The sequence below is a fragment of the Rhinoderma darwinii genome, chromosome 5, assembly GCF_050947455.1.
Source record: "Rhinoderma darwinii isolate aRhiDar2 chromosome 5, aRhiDar2.hap1, whole genome shotgun sequence".
In the NCBI taxonomy this organism is placed as follows: Eukaryota; Metazoa; Chordata; class Amphibia; order Anura; family Rhinodermatidae; genus Rhinoderma; species Rhinoderma darwinii.
The window spans coordinates 182,649,321-182,672,026 of NC_134691.1; the positions used below are offsets into that span (position 1 = coordinate 182,649,321).

General features: G+C 44.5%; 1 protein-coding gene across 1 annotated transcript in view; it reads right to left on the reverse strand.

Moving 5' to 3' along the window:
- The window catches only part of LPCAT1 (lysophosphatidylcholine acyltransferase 1), a 104,310-nt gene extending 84,011 nt beyond the window's left edge, over window positions 1-20,299 (reverse strand). Inside the window, exon 1 of the mRNA XM_075826770.1 lies at window positions 19,482-20,299. Within this exon, the coding sequence (XP_075682885.1) occupies window positions 19,482-19,595 (114 nt within the window). The 5' untranslated portion in view covers window positions 19,596-20,299. The remainder of the gene's footprint in view (window positions 1-19,481) is intronic.
- Window positions 20,300-22,706: the final 2,407 nt, after the last annotated feature.

Consider the following 22,706-nt stretch of genomic DNA (forward strand, 5'->3'; position numbering starts at 1 on the left):
AGCATCGTGTGATACAGCAAAGAACGGTAAACACATAGTATCACAGAGTCTCAGTCCAAACATAGTATATAAAAAGAAAAAAAGCATATAAGAAAGAAAAAGGAGGGGTGGAAGAAGTAGGGGGGCGGTCAGAGATCTAGGAGATGGTTACAATTCAGTAACAGGGTAGTAGGCAGGTGTGGATAGGCGTACCTGATCCAGGGGCCCCAAAGTTTCTCAAACTTTGCATTCCGGTCAAGATACTAGTAAACTTTTCATTAATACACATATGATCCACTCTTGACTTCACCGAATGTGACTGTCCGTTTTTTCCAGGAATGAGCTATGGTTATTTTAGCCAAGAGAACATATGAAAATAGTCTAAATTGTGGATGTGCAAGTTCAGGAGGTTTCAGATGAAGGTGTGCGAGTTTTGGGATCTTTACAAAGGATTATAACAAATAAGCTCTGGATAAGTTCGAAGACTCGATTCCAAAATCTAGAGAGCTTAGGGCATGTCCACCATATCTGGTACATGCGACTGGATGAGGAGCAACCGCAGAAACAGGTTAGTTAACGGGTTAACAGGATATTAATGGAGCCGTGCGAAACCGTACTCCAAATAGCTCGCCAATCCTATGGCCTTATTAAGACTAGCGTAATATACGTCCATGAGGCGGATGTTTTTTTAACGGCCTTCACACGGCTGCATGTATTTCAATGAGGCTGTTCACACGGCCGCTGTTATAATGGACTGTGTGAAGGGCCCGTGAAAAAAATAGGACATGTCCTATTTTCATCCGTTTTCACGGATCCCTCAATAGACAATAGTTTGCACTCATTTGTCTGAATCTGATCTAAGACATTTTTCAATTTTGGCATGAACTAATGGTGAGACACCTACCTTACCCTTCTATTTGAGGCACCATTGGAAAAAAAGATTGAGAAGCCCTGGTCTAAAGAACTCCAGAGCGTCAGAATTTATTACGTAACTGACCAAGACGACCAATGATAGATAAATCTCAGGAACTAAGAAGCCAATGCACCTAGAAGCCTGCCATCCAACTTTGAGGTATTCTTTAAAGGTCTATGGAAGATCTTATTATCTGACCGGCTACTGACTGCAAAATTCACGAGTTTTCTAGGCAAATGGTGAAATCTGCATGAAAATACACAATAAAATAGACATGCTGTGAATTTAAAAAAGCACAGTATGTCCTCAAATCGGCTACATGTGAACGGGGTACTGTACTGACGGGTGTAGATTTTTAGTGCCGAATCTGACGTCTGTACGTGGTCCGAGTTGTACAGTAATACGGCCACTCCTAAGTACTAGGCTAGTAGTATACTAACATTTTTGGCTCTTTTCCCTAGCGCTCTCCTCCACGACACACATCAATGTTATGATCAATTTCTCATAGTGGCCCATGGAACGATTTAAAGACCAGACGTCTAACTGAAATAACAGTTGGAATCCTGTTTTCATATCAGGAATGTTCCTAGGCCATCATTTTCCCATAACAGAATAATAATATTTCCACTATGAAGTGTAAACACTTAAAACGTTGAACTAGCTAGCAGATAATATTTGCAGACAAAGTTCTGCTGCTAAATATAGTATCGCAAGCTAATTTATTCAGGAAAATAAAGAAATCAGCAGAGGAATTTCCGGTTTGCTGCTACTGAAGATTAAAGGCAAAGAAAAACGAGAACGTCACATGTAATCAATATTTCCGGCAAAAGGGGCCGCGGCGCTGGTACAAGCCTCTTTTTAGCAGGGTTTCATTGCTGTTCATACTTCCACACGCCGTAGCGGCTGTGCAGGGTATTTCATCTATGTGCTATTAAAGTGCAGTTTAGATATTATTACATGTATGACTCCATATAACTGTAGATTCTTGGAAAATGAATATGATAATCTAGCACCTATCAGCCCCCTTTAATGCAAACAAGAATTTGACTTTAACCCCTGCCCGCCGCAGCCATTTTTCAGATTTTCACTTTTGTTATTCCTCCCCACACTCCAAAAGCCATAACTTTTTTATATTTGCGTCGATTTTTGCGGGCTGAGTTGTAGATTTGCACAGCACTATTTATTGTACCATATAATGTATTCGGAAACGGGAAAAAAAAACAAAAAACTGTGGGGTGGAATAGAAAAAAAACCAAAAAAACAACAGCAATTCCTCAATCTTTTGGGGGGGGGGGGTTTGTTTATATGGCGTTCCCCAGGCGGTAAAAACGTCATGTGAACTTTATTCTTCATGTCAATATAGGGATGCTAAATTTATGTATGTATTTTTTTTTTCTGTTTTACAAGGAAAAGACGAATTGTTAAAAATAAAATTTGAGTTCTGGTCGCCATACTTTTTTTTTCTGTCGATTGAGCGGTATGAGTGCTTATTTTTTGCGGGGAGAGCTGTAGTTTCTATTGGTACCATTTTGAGGTACATGAGACTTTTTATTCCATTTCTTGTGGGAGATAAAGTGACCAAAAAAGAAAATAATGTTTCTGGCGTTTTAAGTTATGTGAATTTTTTTACATTGTTCTTGGGAGGAAAAAGGGGAGTTTTTTTGAACAATTTGACATTTAACTCTTTTTTTTTTTTTTTTACTAGTCCCCCTTAGGGGACCTGAACCAGCGATCATTGGATCGCTTGCTTGATATACTGCAATCCTAATGTATTGCAGTATATCAATCTCCTATGAGGTCCTGTCGGAAGCAGGGCTTCATAGGAGTACAAAGATGGCAGACTTGGGGCCTTCATTAGGCCTCCAGGCTGCCCTGCCAACCAAGTCACTGTCACTATGGGGTATTGAGTGCAGTATGATGGGGAAAAACCTTGATTTTTTTTTTTAGCACAAGGCCTCAACATAACAAAATGTGAAAACGTGAAAGGGACTACAAACATTCCAAATGCATTGTAGTGACACAATTCCCATTATATAGTGCCCACCTAGTGCCACACACCGTGACAATGCAGATAGTGCCCATATACTGCCACACCCTGTAGATCGCACAACCCCCACCCCCTGTAGAAAGCGCCACCTAGACTCCCTATAGGAGCAGATTTCCTGGTCAGAGTGCTGAAGCTTTTGAGTTTGCGTGTGAAAATACTCTAAGAGGTGTGTAACATGTCTAGCAAGGCATGCCAACTTTACCATACAGCGTGTGCCACTGTGATAAATTTGAGGCATCTTCTGACTGCCTGGCTAAATGTTAGATAGTATTAGAAAATCTGCCCCACGGAGTTTCAGTTGAAATATTTCAGATGAACTGAAGCTCTATCACTGCAGGAATGAGGCCGAACGTTTAGTAAAAGCACCCAGCATTTATAAAGAGTCTGTTACTCAATCACATCATTACTGAATATAGAGAAGATAATGAAGTCTCATTTGCCTTAATACACAAGTGTTATTTATGGAATAACCTCCATGGTCTCACTGGCGAGTTAGTTGCTTGTAGTTTATAATCCTTCTATCCTTGGTGTAATAGAGAAAAAAAATTATCTGTATCTCCAAACTTGCTAGAAGGTTTGTGCTTGCACCAATATGAACTGCCAGAGCTACAGTGTAAAGCATGGGGGGTGGGGGAGAAGAGGCAGTCTGAGTAGTCTCTGATGAGACAGGAAATAAAGATCAGATTTCAATTTAACACAATGTAGCTAAGCAGATTTAACCCCTTAAAGACTGCCGTATAGTCTTCTTACAGCGGCTGTTTGGGGTAGTTCTTCTGAAGCGCCGCCTTTTCACGGCGGCACTTCAGAAGTGGTTTTGTGCGAATCGCTCTGCCTTTGAAGCCAAGGCGGTTAGAAACAGTCTTGGGCCTTATTCATACAAATGTTGAAAATGTCCGTGTGATGGGAATTAAAACAACGGCCGTCACATGGACTCATGTTTTTCAATGGGGCCGTTCACACGCCCGTTGTATCAACGGACCGTGTGAAGAGTCAGTTGAAAAATAGAACATGTCCTATTTTGTTCCGTTTTCATGGATGAGGGATCCCCATAGGCTCAAGTCTATGGGGATCCGTGAAAACGGGACCCGCACGGGGGCACCTCTGACATAACGAGATTCCCCACACTCATGTGAATCTAGCCTTAGGATTCAGAGCAATGATCGGAGACCAATAGTAGTGGTTTCCTTTCAGGTGATCACAGTGAGAACCATTCACAGTGATCACAAAAGTTAAGTAAAGTTTCCTTCCGGTCTGCCTCTCCTCACACTTGATACTTTGTATGAAAAGAGATGGAGAGATTATTTTACAAGTGATAAAAAAAAAAAGTTAAAAACAAATAAATCTGTCATCCGTTTGTGGGTCTGGTTACAGTCTTTGACATACGTGTGCATGTGTAATTAGAATGGCCCCTAGGAGGTTCACGGTGGAAGAGGCATACGCCACGTTATGTTCGGACTCCGATGAAAGCGATACAGAAACCGTGTCCGAGGTAGAAATGTTGTCTACCAGTGATAGCGACGATAGTGAAACGCTTTCTGCAGATGAAAGTGTCGCTGCAGAGTACACAAGCACAGGGCATGTCGCAGGAGTACCACAAAACACGGCCCACTCTATTCCCCCAGAATATATTGAGTGGGTACCCACAGAATCGTTTTACCGATATCCAAGAATTTATTGCCACACCAGGGATAAATATTAATGTGGAAATTTTACAGCCCTCGATTTTTTTTAAAGGGTTCATTACAGATGAATACTTGGAGCAGTTTGTTAACCAAACCAATCTGTGGCACCACGCCTCCCCCAAGATGTCATCACAAACCATGTGGAACGCCAAGCCTCCATCTACAACTTCTACAAAACAGCATGTTTTGTAAAATGGATCATCTTTATCCACCTGTTTCTACCTCAATCAATTGTCATCTTTACTCCCGGGAGTCGCGAGTTGTAATCTGGCACAAATGTGCCGATACAAGCAAATATTTATTATATATGTATCTATACCATTATAGGTCTCCAATTACACACAAATTGTCCAGTATTGTCCCCTGATGAACTAACTAGGGGGAAACGCGTTGGGACGGTTATGAAGTGTCAGTGTTGTGGTCATTTCATGCAATAATTGGTGCTTAGAAATTACACTTATTGTGTGTGATAGAATTTTTTGTATCCCTGGAGTTTGTCCATATGATGTTTATGGTACCTCGCCATCTAGATGTAATTTTCTGGTGATTATTGTGGATTGCTTATGGATTCAACCCTGGTTGTGTCAGTTGTATTTGCATTCAAAAGAATTACCTAGAGTATTTTAATCTGAATAATGAATGCAGGTTATGTTTTATGAAGAGTTCCCACTCTGTGATACTACGTGTTTCTTTGAGGAACCCACGTATTGATTTCAGTGATAATACAGTCTGTATGCTCACCAATTCTTTTCTGCCAAAATACTGGCAAATTTTTGGGGCTCATCCTCAACATGGATTAAGTAAAAAAGCCCTTAATCCGGTCATATTGGGCAACAAGCCCTAAACAAGCCACACCTGTTTTTCCAGCCGTTATGCCCAGATGCAGATATGAAGTGCTAATCCAGGCCGTCACTGCACGTATAAAATAAGGCCCCTGATAAACATTTTGGAGGAGTCATTTGGGCCGGTGTACAACCCTAAAAGAAAACCTAGTGGTGGATGAATCACTGATGAGTTACAAAGGCAGGCTTTCATTCCGCCAGTACATCCCCCCAAAGAGAGCAAAATATGGGGTTAAAGTCGACAAGCTCTGTGAGAGCGGTACAGGCTACACATCCGCCTTTAGAATCTATGAAGGCAAAGACCGCGATATTAACCCCCCCAGGATGTCCCAGTGAGTAAGGCTGGATTCACACGAGGTCATTACGTCCGTAATTGACGGACGTATTTCGGCCGCAAGTCCCGGGCCGAACACACTGCAGGGAGCCGGGCTCCTAGCATCATAGTTATGTACGACGCTAGGAGTCCCTGCCTCGCTGCCGGACAACTGTCCCGTACTGTAATCATGTTTTCAGTACGGGACAGTTGTCCGGCAGCGAGGCAGGGACTCCTAGCGTCGTACATAACTATGATGCTAGGAGCCCGGCTCCCTTCAGTGTGTTCGGTCCGGGACTTGCGGCCGAAATACGTCCGTCAATTACGGCATAATGACCTCGTGTGAATCCAGCCTTAGGATTCAGTGGCAAAGTAATCTGGGACTTGATGCAGCCTCTACCGAATAAGAGTATATTCACACGGCTTATTTCGGGCAGTTTTTCGGGCCGCAAATGGCAGAAAAATCGTAAGCAGAACTCCTCCAAACATCTGCCCATTGATTTCAATGGAAAAAAAAACGGCATTCTGTTCCAACAGGGCATTTTTTTTACGCGGCCGTTTCGAAAAACGGCCGCGTTAAAAAACGCCCACGAAAAAGTGCATGTTACTTCTTGAGCCGTTTTTTCATTGACTTTATAGAAAAAAAGCTCCAAAAATAGGTGTAACAAACACGAGTTTGCTTAAAAAAAACGGCAGAAAATCTGGAGCGGTTTTCATAAGTTTTTTGCTAAGGGTGTGAACATACCCTAAGGCTGGGTTCACACGGAGTTTGACGAGTTTTTTGGCGCGGAAACCGCTCCGCAAAACTTGCCAAAAACCGGCCGAAAATGCCTCCCATTGATTTCAATGGGAGGCGGGGGCGGTTTTCTCCAGCGAGCGGTAAAACCGGCTCGCAGGAGAAAGACGGGACATGCCCTATCTTCGCGCGATTACTCCTCTGACATCAATGGGAGACAGAGAAAGCGTATTTTGCTGCGTTTTATGCCCGCGGGGCTTAATGGCCGTGGATGAAAAACAACGCGAAAAACGCTGTGCAGGCAGAGGAAAATCTGCCTCAAACTTCCAAACTGAATTTTGAGGCAGATTTTCCGCCTGCAAAAAACTGTGTGTGAGCCCAGTCGGAAGCTATGTTCACACGGGGTCTTTTGCCGAGTTTTTTGACGCGGAAACCGCGTCGCAAAACTCGGCAGAAACGGCCCGAGAACGCCTCCCATTGATTTCAATGGGAGGCGTCGGCGTCTTTTTCCCGCGAGCAGTAAAACTGCCTCGCGGGAAAAAGAAGCGACATGCCCTATCTTCGGGCGCTTCCGCGTCCGACCTCCCATTGACTTCAATGGGAGGCAGGAGAAAGCGTGTATCTCGCTGTTTTATGCCCGCGGCGCTCAATGGCCGCGGGCGAAAAACGGCGCGATAATTGCTGTTCACACGGAGTATTTTGGGGGAGGAATATCTGCCTCAAAATTCCGTTTGGAACTTTGAGGCAGATATTCCTCCCCCAAAATACTCCGTGTGAACATAGCCTTAGGGTTACCAGTTATACACCGATGACTTCTATACAAGCGTCCCCTTGCACAAGCACCTGCATGCCGCCGACACGGGGGCATGGGGAACAATCCGCAAAAACAGAAGGGGCTTTATACAGGAGCTGGTGAGAAAGTGCCTGAGAAGGGGGGGGGGGGGGGGAATACTAATAATCGAGCGGTCTTTTCAGTGGAAAACTTCTTGCAATAAAATGTAATGACCGCAAGGATGTGTTCATCTTAAAGGGGTTTCCAGGGATACAAAATCTTTGTACTTATACGCTATGTCTAAATGAAATAAACTCACTAATATAAATTGTGTCAAAAATCGGAACACATTTGTTCCCATTCCCCCTACCTCTGGCCGGCCGGAAGTTCTGCTTTTCATTCATGTGTTTTTTTTACTTCGACACACGCTCGTGCACGAGCGTTATTATGCTGACACTTCGTGAGGTATTGACACAGGTCTATCGAGACAGGTCTGTCATTGAAGCTTAAAGAGGCTCGGTCACCACATTATAAGTGCCCTATCTCCTACATAAGGAGATCGGCGCTATAATGTAGGTGACAACAGTGCTTTTTATTTAGAAAAACAATCTATTTTTACCACATCAGGCGCAATTTCAGATTTATGCTAATTAGTTTCTTAATGCCCAAGTGGGCGTATTTTTACTTTAGACCAAGTGGGCGTTGTACAGAGGAGTGTATGACGCTGACCAATCAGCACCATACACTTCTCTCCATTCACTTAGTGAACAACGCAGTGTCACTATGCGCTGACTAAGTGTTGTCTTATACTGACACATTAACGTTACTGAAGTGTTTAGACCGTGACTAGACATTCCTTCCAGCCAGGACGGGATGTCTATTCACAATCCCTGCACTTCGTTAACGTTTGTTTGGTACTTACAGCAGAGCAAAGCGTAATCTTGCGAGATCTCACTGTAAATGACAGGTTACAACGAGATTATGCTTTGCTCTGCTGTAACCTGTCATTTACAGCGAGATCTCGCAAGATTACGCTTGCTCTGCTGTAAGTACCAAACAAACGTTAACCAAGTGCAGGGATTGTGAATAGACATCCTGTCCTGGATAGAAGGAAGGTCTAGTCACGGTCTAAACACTTCAGTAACATTAATATGTGTCAGTATAAGGGTATGTTCACACGAGGGCGTCCGTAACGGCTGAAATTACGGGGATGTTTCAGCCTGAAAACATCCCCGTAATTTCAGCCGTAACGGCATGTGCAGGCGCTTGAACGCCGCGTCCATTACGTACGTAATTGGCGCTGCTATTCATTGGAGTCAATGAATAACGGCTCCAATTACGGCCAAAGAAGTGACAGGTCACTTCTTTGACGCGGGCGTCTATTTACGCGCCATCATTTGACAGCGGCGCGGAAATATACGCCTCGTGTGAACAGACAAACGTCTGCCCATTGCTTTCAATGGGCAGATGTTTGTCAACACTATTGAGGCACTATTTTCGGACGTAATTCGGGGCAAAAACGCCCGAATTCCGTCCGTAATTAGTGCGTGTGAACATACCCTAAGACAGCACATCGTGAACAACGCAGTGTCACTATGCGCGGTCTAAATGAATGGAGAGAAGTGTATGACACTGATTAGACCAAGTGGGCGTTGTACAGAGGAGTGTAGGACGCTGACCAAAGTAAAAACACGCCCACTTGGGCAAAGAAACTAATTAGCATAAAGCTAAAATCGCTCCTAATGTGGTGAAAATAGATAATTTTTCTAAATAAAAAGCACTGCTGTCACCTACATTATAGCGCCGATCTCCTTATGTAGGAGATAGGGCACTTATAATGTGGAGAATGAACAGGGCGGGCATACAGGAGGCTGTGGACCAATACGATGCATCAAACCCGGGCCTACGTCAAAAACTGCCGCATAAAAAAAACAGCTGCGAAAAAGAACTGCAGGTCACTTCTTGGGACGTTTTTCAGTCACACTATTTAAAACAGCTCCACAAACGGCCGTGAAAAACGCAGTGAAAATTGCGAGTGGCTTAAAAAACGTCTGAAAATCAGGAGCTGTTTTCCCTTTAAGACAGCTCCGTATTTTCAGACGGTTTTAGTCTAGAGTGTGAACATACCCTTATAAAACTCCTGACATATAATGAAGACAAGTCAGTAATTTCCATTAGGAGTCGAGTCCATTTATTCGATCTCCGGATACCAAACATTGCACTTTTATTGCGTTTATACAAACAGATATATAACGCTTTGCATAACGTTACGGTATAACGCATTAAAACAGTCCACGGTTACCCTCAGGAAATGTAATACAGGTGAGTTAACCCCTCCATATCACCGACTATGCGGTGTTCTCACATATACCTGAAAATACTATAGGAATGATTTGCAGAGCAGATCTTCTAAAGTGACAGAAACCGCGTTCATATGGAATGTAAATGAGGACTAATCAGCACATTAAGTACGCCAGGTTGTCAAACGGTCTGTCTGACTTGATTGGAGAGTACTGAAGTGGCGAGACGGAACGATATGATCTCATATTTTCTGACCCTGTATTGGTGGTGCCACGGAGATCTTTTTTGGTTTCCCTAAGGGTATGTGCACACACACTAATTACGTCCGTAATTGACGGACGTATTTCGGCCGCAAGTACCGGACCAAACACAGTGCAGGGAGCCGGGCTCCTAGCATCATAGTTATGTACGATGCTAGGAGTCCCTGCCTCGCTGCAGGACAACTGTCCCGTACTGTAATCATGTTTTCAGTACGGGACAGTTGTCCTGCAGCGAGGCAGGGACTCCTAGCATCGTACATAAGTATGATGCTAGGAGCCCGGCTCCCTGCACTGTGTTCGGTCCGGAACTTGCGGCCGAAATACATCCTTCAATTAACGGACGTAATTAGTGTGTGTGCACATACCCTAAAGAATTGCATAATTCTGAAGACAAATTTCCAATATATCGAAGAGACTCCTGTTGTGATATTGACCATTTCCAATCTTCACGAGTAGCTGACACTTAGGGCTTACTCAGACGAGCGTAAAACTCGTCCGTGTGAGGTGCGTGAAAATCACGCACAGCACACTGAGCCATTGAATTTCAATATACAGTAGCAGCAAAGTGGGTGAGATTTAACAAATCTCATTCACACGCTGCGTAAAGTTTGTGCAGAAATTCACCTGCGGTGCGTATTTTTCGTACCGCAGCAGGTCACTTCAGGCTGCGGAAAGTGGACGGAGTTGCTAAACCGGAAAAAATCCGCACCATTTTCTGCAGTAAAAAAAAAAAAAAACGCAGGAAAAAGTGCAGGTTTTTCTACAGCAGAATTACTGTTAGTTTCTGCGGAATAGCGGCAAAATTTTTCTGCAGCAATACCGTTACGTGTGGACAAGCCCTTACCAGTACATGGTCAGATTTCCAGCATGAACATTGCAGTAGGCCACGTTATCAGATTGTGTCTGGCTAGCTTTTGACTGGGTTCCCACATAGTGTAAATGCTGCAGAAATTCCGCAGCATTTACAGTAGCAGCAAAGTGAATAGGATTTAGAAAATCTCATGCCCATGCTGTGGAAAAAAAAAAAAAAACACGCACAAATGTCGTGCGGAAAGTGTACTGCGAACCATTTTTCAATTCCGCAGCATGCCAATTTATGTTGCATGTTCTGTGCGGAGATGCCACGCATTTGGCCCATAGACATCAATGGGAGCAGAAATTCTGCAACAAATTTATGTTGTCGTTTTTACAGCGTTTCCGCAGCGAAAATGCAGGTACATCTGCTGCGGAAAATACAAACATTTCCGCAGCAGTAGGAACTGGAAAAAAACAAAACCGCACTAAACACACTACCAGCGTTTTTCTAGAGATTCTGCTGCAGAAAATCTGCAGCGTATCCTGTGTGTGGGAATATACCCTAAGGGCTTATTCAGACGAACGGGATATACGTCCGTGCAACGTGCGTGATTTTCACGCGCGTCGCACAGACCTATATTAGTCTATGGGGCCGTGCAGACATGTGCGTGATTTTTACTCAGCGTGAGTCCGATGAAAAAAAAAGTCACGACATGTCCGTTCTTTGGGCGTTTTTCGCGCATCACGCACCCATTGAAGTCAATGGGTGCGTGAAAACCACGCATGCCACACGGAAGCACTTCCGTGCGAACTGCGTGATTCGCGCAACAGCTGTCAAAAGGATGAATGAAAACAGAAAAGCACCACGTGCTTTTCTGTTTAGAAACATCCAAACGGAGTGTCATAATGATGGCGGCTGCGCGAAAAGCACGCAGCTGCGCATCATACGGGGCTGACACACGGAGCTGTCAAGTGCCTTTTGTGCACGCAAAACGCTGCGTGTTTTGCGGGTGCAAAACGCACACGCCCGTGTGAATCCAGCCTAAGGCTGGGTTCACACAGGATGGATACGCTGCATTGGAGCATGCAGCATATCCGTCCTGTGCACCGCAGGGAATTCCGGGCGAAAAACCGCACCAAACTGTGGTGCAGTTTTTCGCTCAGGAATGTCCGCTGCGGAAAGCTGCCGCACTTGCCGGCCTGCTAGGAGACCGGCCTCCTGGGATGAAGTTTCATTCCAGGAGACCACTGCAGCCTGTGATTGGCTGCAGCAGCGGTCACATGGGATGCAAAGTCATCCAAGAAGGCCACGCTGGATTGAGGAACACAGACTTCTGGGAATCAGACTTTTTATTTATTTTTTTAGAGTTGCGTTCTTTGCGGTGGGATCGCTGCGAACCCGACGCAAAAAAAGTCAAGAACTGCTATTTGTTGTGGGAGTTAGCTTCCTATTGAATTCAATGGGGAAAAAACACACAACAAATAAGCAGCGTTTACGCAAATACAATGGACATGGCGCGGAATAATAATTCTGCACCGCAGGTCCATTTCTGAGCGCTTTTTCCGCTCAGTATTTACACAGCGTGTGAATGACATTTTTTCACATCTCACCCACTTTGCAGCTACTGTATTATGCTGCGGTTTTCTGCAACTAGTTCCGTTGCGAAAAATCTGCAGTATTTACACTACGCGTGAACTCGGCCTTATGGTCTCTAGCACCTTACAGAAATATTTCATTAGACTGGTAGATTGACAGAAAAAAAAAAAGAGTGCCAATGATGCCATAAGACATACATTATAAATCATAGCATAAATTAAAGAAACAAAACAAGCATATTGACACCATTTTTTTTAAAATACGGAATGCTTGGCGATAACAGATCCCCTTTTTCTGAATGGTTGAACCGTTTACAAAGCAGAATTGAAAAACATACAAATCCATAAAAATGCAATGCTTCCTGCGTAACATAAGCACTTTATTAGCATCAGCTTTTGTACTACAACTTACATATAAGTGCATAAGAAAAAATAATAATTATATACTGTATATATATATATATACACACACACACACACATATACTAAAAATGACACCATTTAACAACCGGGCTAAAGGTTAGATTATTTTCTCATACATCTAAAAGAAGCAACAAATATTGCGCAGGAGCTAGTGAACACTTCAGCTCCTAGTCCATGGCATGTATGTAATGCTCAAATAACTTGTGAGCCTAGAATGGTACTGACATCGCGGTTTCCATAAGACATCATAAAACGTATAGGTCTATAATGTCATGATTAAAAACGAGAATTCCACTGAGGAGTGATATAATAAAGGCTTAGACTCTATTCACATTTGCGTAGTGGCTTTAGTTTTCACGACAGTGCTGAATCCGTCATACGAGGATTCTTGTTGAGAAGGATCTGGGTGTACTTGTAAATCATAAACGAAATAACAGCATGCAGTGTCAATCAGCTGCTTCAAAGGCCAGCAAGATATTGTGTATTAGAAGAGGCATGGACTCGCGGGACAGGGATGTAATATTACCACTTTACAAAGCATTAGTGAGGCCTCATCTAGAATATGCAGTTCAGTTCTGGGCTCCAGTTCATAGAAAGGATGCCCTGGAGTTGGAAAAAATACAAAGAAGTGCAACGAAGCTAATAAGGGGCGTGGAAAATCTAAGTTATGAGGAAAGATTAAAAGAATTAAACCTATTAACTTTAAGGCTGGGTTCACACAACCTATTTTCAGGCGTAAACGAGGCGTATTATGCCTCGATTTACGTCTGAAAATAGGGCTACAACACGTCGGCAAACGTCTGCCCATTCATTTGAATGGGTTTGCCGACGTACTGTGCCGACGACCTGTAATTTACGCGTTGTCGTTTGACAGCTGTCAAACGACCACGCGTAAAATGACTGCCTCGTCAAAGAAGTGCAGGACACTTCTTTGGACGTAATTTGAGCCATTTTTCATTGAATTCAATGAAGAACAGCTGAAATTTACGGCTGTCAGAGAAGCCTCGCAAAATGCGAGGAGGAGCAATTACGTCTGAAACGACGGAGCTGTTTTCTCCTGAAAACTGTCTGTAATTTCAGACGTAAAAGCCAGTTCTCATGTGCACATACCCATAGAAATATATTAATGGCACATACAACAAATATGGTGAAATCCTGTTCCATGTAAAACCCCCTAAAAAGGACTGGAGAAAAAAAGGATTCAACCTGCAGAGGCGACAAGCTTTCTTTAGGCATTATTCACAGAAACGTGTTATACATCCGTGCTATGTGTGTGATTTGCATGGACCTATGTTAATGAATGGGGCCGTTCAGACGGTCCATGAACTTCACGCAGCGTATGTGCATTGCGTAAAACTCACGACATGTCCTATATTTGGCCATGATTCGAGAAGCACGCACCCATTGAAGCCAATGGGTGCGTGCAAATAGCACACGGCACACGGAAGCACTTCCGGGTGTCGCACGTGATGCGCGCTACAGTAGTAAAATAAATGAATGAAAACAGAAAAGCACCACGTGCTTTTCTGTTTGTAAACATAAATCCAGTGTCATAATGATGCCGGCTGATGCCACACGGAACTTTTGCGCGCACAAAATGCAGCGTTTTTTGCGTGTGCAATACGGACAGGTTCGTGTGAATAAGGCCTTACTGTGAATATATGGAATAGTCTACCGCAGGAGCTGGGTGTCTGCTGCGTAAAACTCACGACAAGTCCTATATTTCTGCGTTGTTTGCGCATCACGCACCCATTGAAGTCAATGGTTGCGTGAAAATCACGCGCAGCACATGGAAGCACTTCCGTGTGACGCGCGTGATTCGCGCAACAGCAGTAAAAAGTATGACTGAAAACAGAAAAGCACCACGTGCTTTTCTGTTTACAAACTGTGTCATAATGATGGCGGCTGCGTGAAAATCACGCAGCCGCGCATCATATGCTGATGACACACGGAGCTGTTAAGTGCCAAAACGCACACGCCCGTGTAAATCCAGCCTTAGGCTGGATTCACACGAACGTTGCGTTTTTGCGCGCGTGAAAAACGCGCCGTTTCGGTTGCGTTGGAGTTGCGTGTGGCATCCGTTTGGGCAGCGTGATAGCGTATTTAACGCGCGTATGGCATGCGTTTTTTACGCGCGTCCAAACAACGGAGGGTAGAGTAATGGAGAGGGCAGCCTACAAAAAGACAACTTCTCCAACACCTGCTTGCTGTGAGCACATGTTCGCATCAAGATTTCACGTTACCTCACACTTTGGCCCGTGTTTGTTGTTTTTGGGTGGTTTTACAGGTAAAAAAACTACTATTGCTGCAGATGTCAGTTTAAACTGTGCGCATGTGCTCAGAAAGTGAAAAGCCACTTCCTGGTTTGTAGTTGTTTTGTCTAGTCTGCTCAACTCATTTACATAGACTTAACAAGTGTTGCGTGAAAAACGCTGTGCGTACGGAGGTGCTTCTGTGTGCCCTGCGTTGTTTTCACGCACCCATTGACTTCAATGGGTGCGTGATGCGTTGAAAACGCTGAATCAACGGACATGTCGTGCCTTTTTGGCAACGGAGCAACGCTGCGCAAAAACCACGCACATGTCTGCACGGCCCCATAGACGAATATAGGTCCGGGCAACGCGCGTGAAAATCATGCGCGTTGCACGTGCGTATTTTACGTTCGTCTGAATAAAGCCTTAGTCCAATAAAAGTTAATGGTAGTTACGGAAACAGCGTAGCTTGCACGATATGCTACTTCCGTAACTGCTATTCGCTACAATGGGAGTTACGAAAATAGCGAAGCTCAGTAAGCTACACTGTTTTTGTACTTCCGACCATATAGTTAGAAAGTGCAGCAGAAAAAGGTAGAACAGGGTTTAGGAGGCTCCGTACTAGAGATAGGTGTGGATCCCAGAGTATGGGACCCGCATCTATCTCACATTTATGACATATTCTGTGGATAGGCCATAAATGTCCCTGATGGGAAAACCCGTTCAACCTATGGTTCTTGAACCTAGTATAAAATTAAAAAGGGGTTATGTGGGGACCAAAAATGATTGGCAGTGTACTCACAGCAGTATGTGAGTACACTCACTAATATACATCCCGGTCCGCCGTCGCACTGATTCCAAAATTTTCATTGATTTTTATAGCGCTGCCGGGGCACCGGAAGTCTAGTTGCACAGCCTTCTTTGATGACGATACGACTCTTCGTCATGTGACCCATCCCACTGTACTCCATGGACAAGCAGGAGTGGTAGTACAGCTAGTACATGGAGTACAGTAGGGTCGGTCACGTGACGAAGAGTCGTATCGTCATCAAAGAAGACTGTGCAACTAGACTACCAGTCCCCCGGCAGCACTAAAAATCTCATAATCAGTGCGACGGGGGACCGGAATGTATATTAGCAGTGTACTCACATACTGCAGTGAGCACACCACTAATAATATTTGGTCCCCGCATAACCAGAGATTGGTAAAGCCAAAGAAATGACTGTGCAGCCTGTGATCACTTCTGTAAAAACCGCGCCTCAAAATAGCTAGATGGCGACTCAATGCTTCGGCCCTTGAAAAGCACCGGTCTAGAACATGACTTCTGGAAAACATGTCATGATCTGCCGGTTATCTGTATTATGAAACGCTTCCGCTGCTGTATTCGGTCTAGTAGTCACATTCTGAACGAAGCAAAGAGAGAAAACTCAGGTCTCCCAGGTAGTAAGGTTTTGGAGAATGGAAACTCCGCCTACCCCTGGGCCTAAACAAATCTATCCGTCTTTGCCGGAGTTACACTTTAACGTATACCTATTCTGCAGCTACACCTGGCCATAGTGGTGATGTTGATGATTCTGTTTTCTTCAATCCTGCAGATATTGTGTAATATAAAAGGCATATGTAAGAGACAATGAATGAAAATTATGGACAAAACCTTTTTATGTGAATTGCAAACCCAATCCCCCCCCCCCCCCCCCTCTCACTGATTCGCTAAATAACAGCTGGCAAATACCCAGAACACATTAGCACCGATTGACTCTGACAGAAGCATTTCCATAGCTCAGAATGGATGCACACAACAATACGAGATATAACAAAACTGGTGCAAAGGGGGGGGGGGGGAATTGAGTAGTTGCCCATGGCAACCAGTCAGATTTCACCTCTCATTTTTTAGAGGCCTCTTGGAAAATGAAAGCAGTAACCCGATTGGTTGCTGTGGGCAATTATGCCACTTTTCTTTGCACCAGTTTTGATATACATCCCCAGTTTACTGTAATGTAAACTATAAAAACCCTTTCACTCAGGACATCACTAGGGGTAACAACCCCTGTACTCTCACCATCTATTGAGAAGGCTTTTACACGTACGTTACATAGATAGATGCTGTTCGTGACTACACTGCCCTCCAATGTTATTGCTGGTCTGGAAATCAGTTGTACATAGGATAGACTCTTCCACCAAAATCCAAACGTTCGGAGATTACTTTCAATACACATTTCATGGTTAATAAAAATACCGATACTAAGCTCAGGTGCAGCCAAAAAGGACTTGTGCGCCATTTTTTACCTTACCTGCACACATTCGTATTATGGATTTGTGCTGCACGGATCCATACATAGCCTATGTGCCCATAGTGTACCTCTGTCTGCCACACGGGTATTTTTTTCCAATTGAAAACTCTCAACCTGTTTCCCAATTGTCTTTTTCTTCCCATTTATACTTTCGATTAACATTTATGATATTTACAATTTCCATTGAAGATGTAAATCGTAGATTATATACATACAAATCAATGTATCAGTTGTTCTTGCTTTTTAACTGTAGAGCAACTCAATGTTTAGTTACATCGCTCATATTATACAAGAATATACAAACAAACAAAAAAAAACTTTATCAAAGCACCCCCCTTCAATAGTGAACGACGGTATCCACAGCGGCCCATTAGTCACAGATGAGGGGGGCGGGAAGCGGAGAGAGCCTTCCCCTTATGTACACACCGGACTCATCCTTAGTCTGGTGTACTCTTTATTAGGCGGTGTTAGCCAAATAACACAATAATTCTGTGCTGTTTGGGTTAATAGCAGAGTGGACCTGTCCCCAAACTATGTAGCCCTTACCTAGGGCAGCAAAGTACGACGAAAGATCCACTCGAAGGACCGTTTTCTTTGCAGACCGTAAACTTACGACAGGCCAAATCTAGTTTATGCCTCAATCTATCCCTGTGAATTTGCCAAGCTTTTAGCGCCTCGACAAATTATTAATACCTCATCCATGTACTAGCTGAACAGATCCCATTCTACAATAAGAGGACGGAGGCGGCTTGACATATGCTCCAAATCTAATGTTAAAAAGTAGAAAATAAAAAAAAACAACTTAAAAGGGTAGAAACGGCGTCTTGATGTGAAAGGAATTCCTCACTCATGCATAAACAATATGTACACAAATGTCCCTGGGGAAATTTCACAGCACACACTGTAAATGGAGAGCGCATACTAAATCAGGCTGCCATTGATTGCACTAATGGCATCCACCCTTTTGCCGAATAAATTAGCAGATTGCTCTGCTGCTCAAGGGTTAAATACTTGCGTTACCGTTTCATGCATTTCCAAGACTTGATATCATGTGAAATATACATCAACAAACAGGAAGTCAAATAGGCCAAGACGCAAGAAATCAATGTGACATAAGACATTATAAGCAAGTCAATCCAACAGCAGTAGTATTCCCAATGCTGTGATCATCTATATGGGCCACGGTGCACGTGCCACGTCAGGCTAGAGGTGTAATTAAAACAGTGGCATCAATCACACCCACATTTCAAGGGTATTAAATGGACCCATTCATTACGTGAGGCCTCAATGCACTTGTTCGTATTTATCACTAGTAGAGAGTGGGTTGATGCACTAGACATAGCTCGCCAATTAGAGAGCATGCTGCTGTGCAAGGACAGTAACAAATGCTACTTGTGCCCACCAGCTGGGGCACCAACCAGCAGGTTTTAATTAGGAGAAAATAATTCTACATCCTGCATAGCAAGATACTCACTCGCAAGTCACATGAACAAATACATATATACCCTACCACCTATTTTACTTACAATGTTGCTACCTATAATTAATAAAAAGATAAATATCAAATATAGTATAAAAAGATGTGGAAAGTCAATTACGAATAAAAAATAAAGGCATAAAGCGGAAGACTAGACGCTTTTATAAGGATCATGAACGTGAAAAAACGGTTTCAGGCCCGGATTGTTTGGTGGGGCTTAGACGCACAACGTAACACCGGTTAGCCCTAAAGTGGCAGCGGAATGTAACTTTGGCGCTACTCAGGGCAGTCAGTCTAGTAGAAGTACATAGCGACCAGGACAGTCGGTCATTTTTGCTTCTATTGAGCAGTCCAGACCTCCTAATAGATAGATATTTGTACATAGGATTTCCGGATGATCAGTAAATGTATCGTCTCACCACTGACTTATGGCAATACTATTTACAGGGTTTATAAGAGCATTACTGTTGCATTATGTGTGAACAGTTGTCCGAGGGGACCGGCAGCAGGTGAGTTATTGCATGTAGGCCCTAAATATATGGGTATCTTCCCATTTACTATGGCATTTATAGCAGCTGGTACATTCTAGAACCTCATGTTCTGCCAGATTTCTACTGATAAGCAACAATGTGGATTTCCCAGCACATTGATGGACACTGCTTGAGCACGCATGGGGAATCCAGGTGTCACCTGTCAGCCAGGTTTCATCAGGTGACAGCACGGACTGACAGAAAGTAAAACATGCACATCGGAGGATCGGAGATCCAGGTTGCTTTGCACAGACACACATAGAGAACCTACTTTGGCTTTCTGCAGTGAGGTGAAGCGCAGGTCATGCACAAAGGGGTTCTTGACCGGCCTGGTCAGCTCTTGCTGGCCACCTCCTGGACCCGAGCGCTTTCTGGTCAGCCTCATGGTGTGGGGGCAGCAGGAGATGGAGGTCTGCTGCTTAATAACAAAAAAACAGGGCAATGAAAAAGCCCAGCAAATCCAACTAGTTCAACCAATATCAGGAGTCGCCAGAAGTTGCCCACAAAAGGATGAAGCTGCTGCTTCTGCTGCTGCTGGTGGCGGTGATGATGATGATGATGATGATGGAGGTGGTGATGATGGAGCTGGAAAATCTCAGCGCTTTCTGGAGGGAAACGTGATCCCCCTTTTCCTGTCCCTCCTATGGAGGGGGACTATAATCCGTGCTGGAGATGTAGGAGGGGAGTTTAAGTAGAAGGAGATCTGGTCAGGGATTGAGGATGTTTCAAGTAACGCACACACAAAGCGAAAGCTCCACAGGAGGAGGAGGTGGGGGGAGGATCTGCTGCTGCTGCTGATCTCCAGGGAGCTGAGGCTTCCAGGAGCACAGGACACGTCTCCAGAGGCTGCAGGAGGTGGAGCAGGCGCTGGAGATGACTCGGTGCAGGCTTGCTGGTGCCGGTGCTTAAAGGGTTTAGCAGGAGGAAGCTGCCAGATGATGCGCTTACTGCCCCCTCCCCTTGTCTCTCTCTGGTAGCGGGAAAGGAAGGGGGAGGAGGGAGAGCACGGGGGTGGAGGCTGAACCGCTTCTCACTTCATGAGAGCTGTAGTGTGGATGTCGCCGCCTGACCTGTGTACAGCTGGGTGGTGAAGAACACTGCTTTCCTGCACCGAATGGATGACATTATTATACTCTTATGGGATGACGTCGGCTATGGGTGAGCTGGAACAAGGAAGAAGCCTGGAATTTCCCATTAACTTCACCAGCTGCCTTATTGTGATCCATCATGAGATGATAAACCTGTCCTGTCTGCTCTGACCTTTGCCTTGTTCAATAGGGTTACTGACAGGAAGTTCTTAAAAATGTCTGCCCCCTTCATCGCTACTTCATACCCTCCAACATTCAAAACTAGGTACAACCACGACACCTCTGGACATTCACACGGATGCGGTCGCAGCTTCTCGTTAGCCACAGTAGGGGTCTTCTAGGGTAAAACGTTATTTATTTCCACACATATTAAGCCTGCTTATTACAAAATAGGCCACTTACCAATATATTATGGGTAAATATTCCCCCCCAATACCCCACTTCCCCCTATGTAAATTCCTGCCGCTGCGAGTCTTGTGCCTTCCAAAGTGACGTCATTTACTACAGTCCACGTCGACCAACATAGCTGACATTGGACGGCACGTGACCAATGGGCACAGGGATGTCCTAAGCGGGCCCAGCGGAAAACAACGGGAGATTTTCTAACCATAAAATATTTCTAAGTGTTACCTCATCTTATGTGCTGAACGTCAAACAAACCTAACCTAAAATGAGTAAAGCTGGTACCAAATGATTTTGTTGATAGGCCAATGAATTTTAGTATTTCAAAGCCATAGGAGTTCTGCACGCGGGCATATTACGGCTCGGTACAATCTTAGGGTATGTGCACACAATGAGTGGCTTTTACGTCTGAAAAGACAGACTGTTTTCAGGAGAAAACAGCTGCCTCGTTTCAGCCGTAATTCCTCCTCGCATTTTGCGAGGCTTCTCTGACAGCCGTAAATTTTGAGCTGTGCTTCATTGACTTCAATGAAGAACGGCTCAAATTACGTCTGAAAGAAGTGTCCTGCACTTCTTTTGCCGAGACTGTATTTTTACGCGTCGTCGTTTGACAGCTGTCAAACGATGACGCGTAAATGACAGGTCGTCTGCACAGTACGTCGGCAAACCCATTAGAATGAATGGGCAGATATTTGCCGACGTATTGTAGCCCTATTTTCAGACGTAAAACGAGGCATAATACGCCTCGTTTACGTCTGAAAGTAGGTCGTGTGAACCCAGCCTTAGAGTTGTATAGAGCCATAAGGTAAGCACGGTTGGCTCAGTGGACAGCGCTGGTGGGCACCCAGCACCGGGTCCTACTCTGACCAAGGGCAACATCTGCACATACTGATAAGTTAATAATAAGAATAAATGGCATCGGGAGGCATTATGGGAAGGAGGCAAGCTGGCGGAGGCAGTGTGGTGCTCTAAGCAATGTTCTGCTGGAAAACCTTGGGTTCTGGCAATCATGTGGATGTTACTATAACTATATACCACCTGTCTAAATATTGTTGCAGACCAAGTTCACCACTTTATGGCAACAGTATTTCCTAAGCAATGGCCTCTTTCAGAAGAATAATGCGCCCTGCTACAATGCAAAAATTATTTAGGAATGGTTTGAGGAACATGACAGTTCAAGGTGTTGACTTGGCCTCCAAATTTCACAATTGTCTATCTAATCGGGCATCTCTATCCAATCTGTGGGATGTTCTGGAAAAAAAAAAAAGACAGATCCATGGTGGCCCCACCTTGCAACTTACAGGATTTAAAGGATCCGCTGATAAAGTCTTGGTCCAGATACCATAGGACACCACTCTTATTGAGTTCATGCCTTGACCAGTCAGAGCTGTTTTGATGGCATGAGGGGAACCTGCACAATATTGTAATTGTAACAAGTGTAAATGATCGCTGCTAACTGTCTGATTGCTGGAGGCCCCACCGCTGGGAACCCCAACGATCGCGAGAGCCCCCATTCCCTCTCACTACATTACCACAGTGATGACACTTTGAATAGAGCAGCAGTCGAGTATGCGCGCTGACGCTGCATTCAAACAGTGGCGTTACTACCGCAGTAGCAGCCGTAATGGCTGCTACGGGGGCCCGCTTCGCCTGCCGGCCGGAGGCTCCGCTAGCAGCCGCTATGGCTGCTACAGCGCGACGCCACTGAAGGGGTTGTTTCTACAAAAGACATGCGTCCCCTATCCACAGGATAGGGGATACATGTGTGATCGCTGGCAGCGATAAGGAGAACGGGGGACCGAAAGTCCCCCGAAGTTCTCCATGACAAACCTCGGACGTCCGGGGTCTGTCTGCAGCTCCATAGAAATGACTTGCGCACTGGTCACGCTTGTGCGCATGCGTGACCAGCGTGACCTTCATTTTTATTGAACTGCGCAGATGCCGGAAGTCCAAGGTTTGTCATGGAGAACTTCGGGGGACTTTCGGTCCCCCGTTCTCCTTATCGC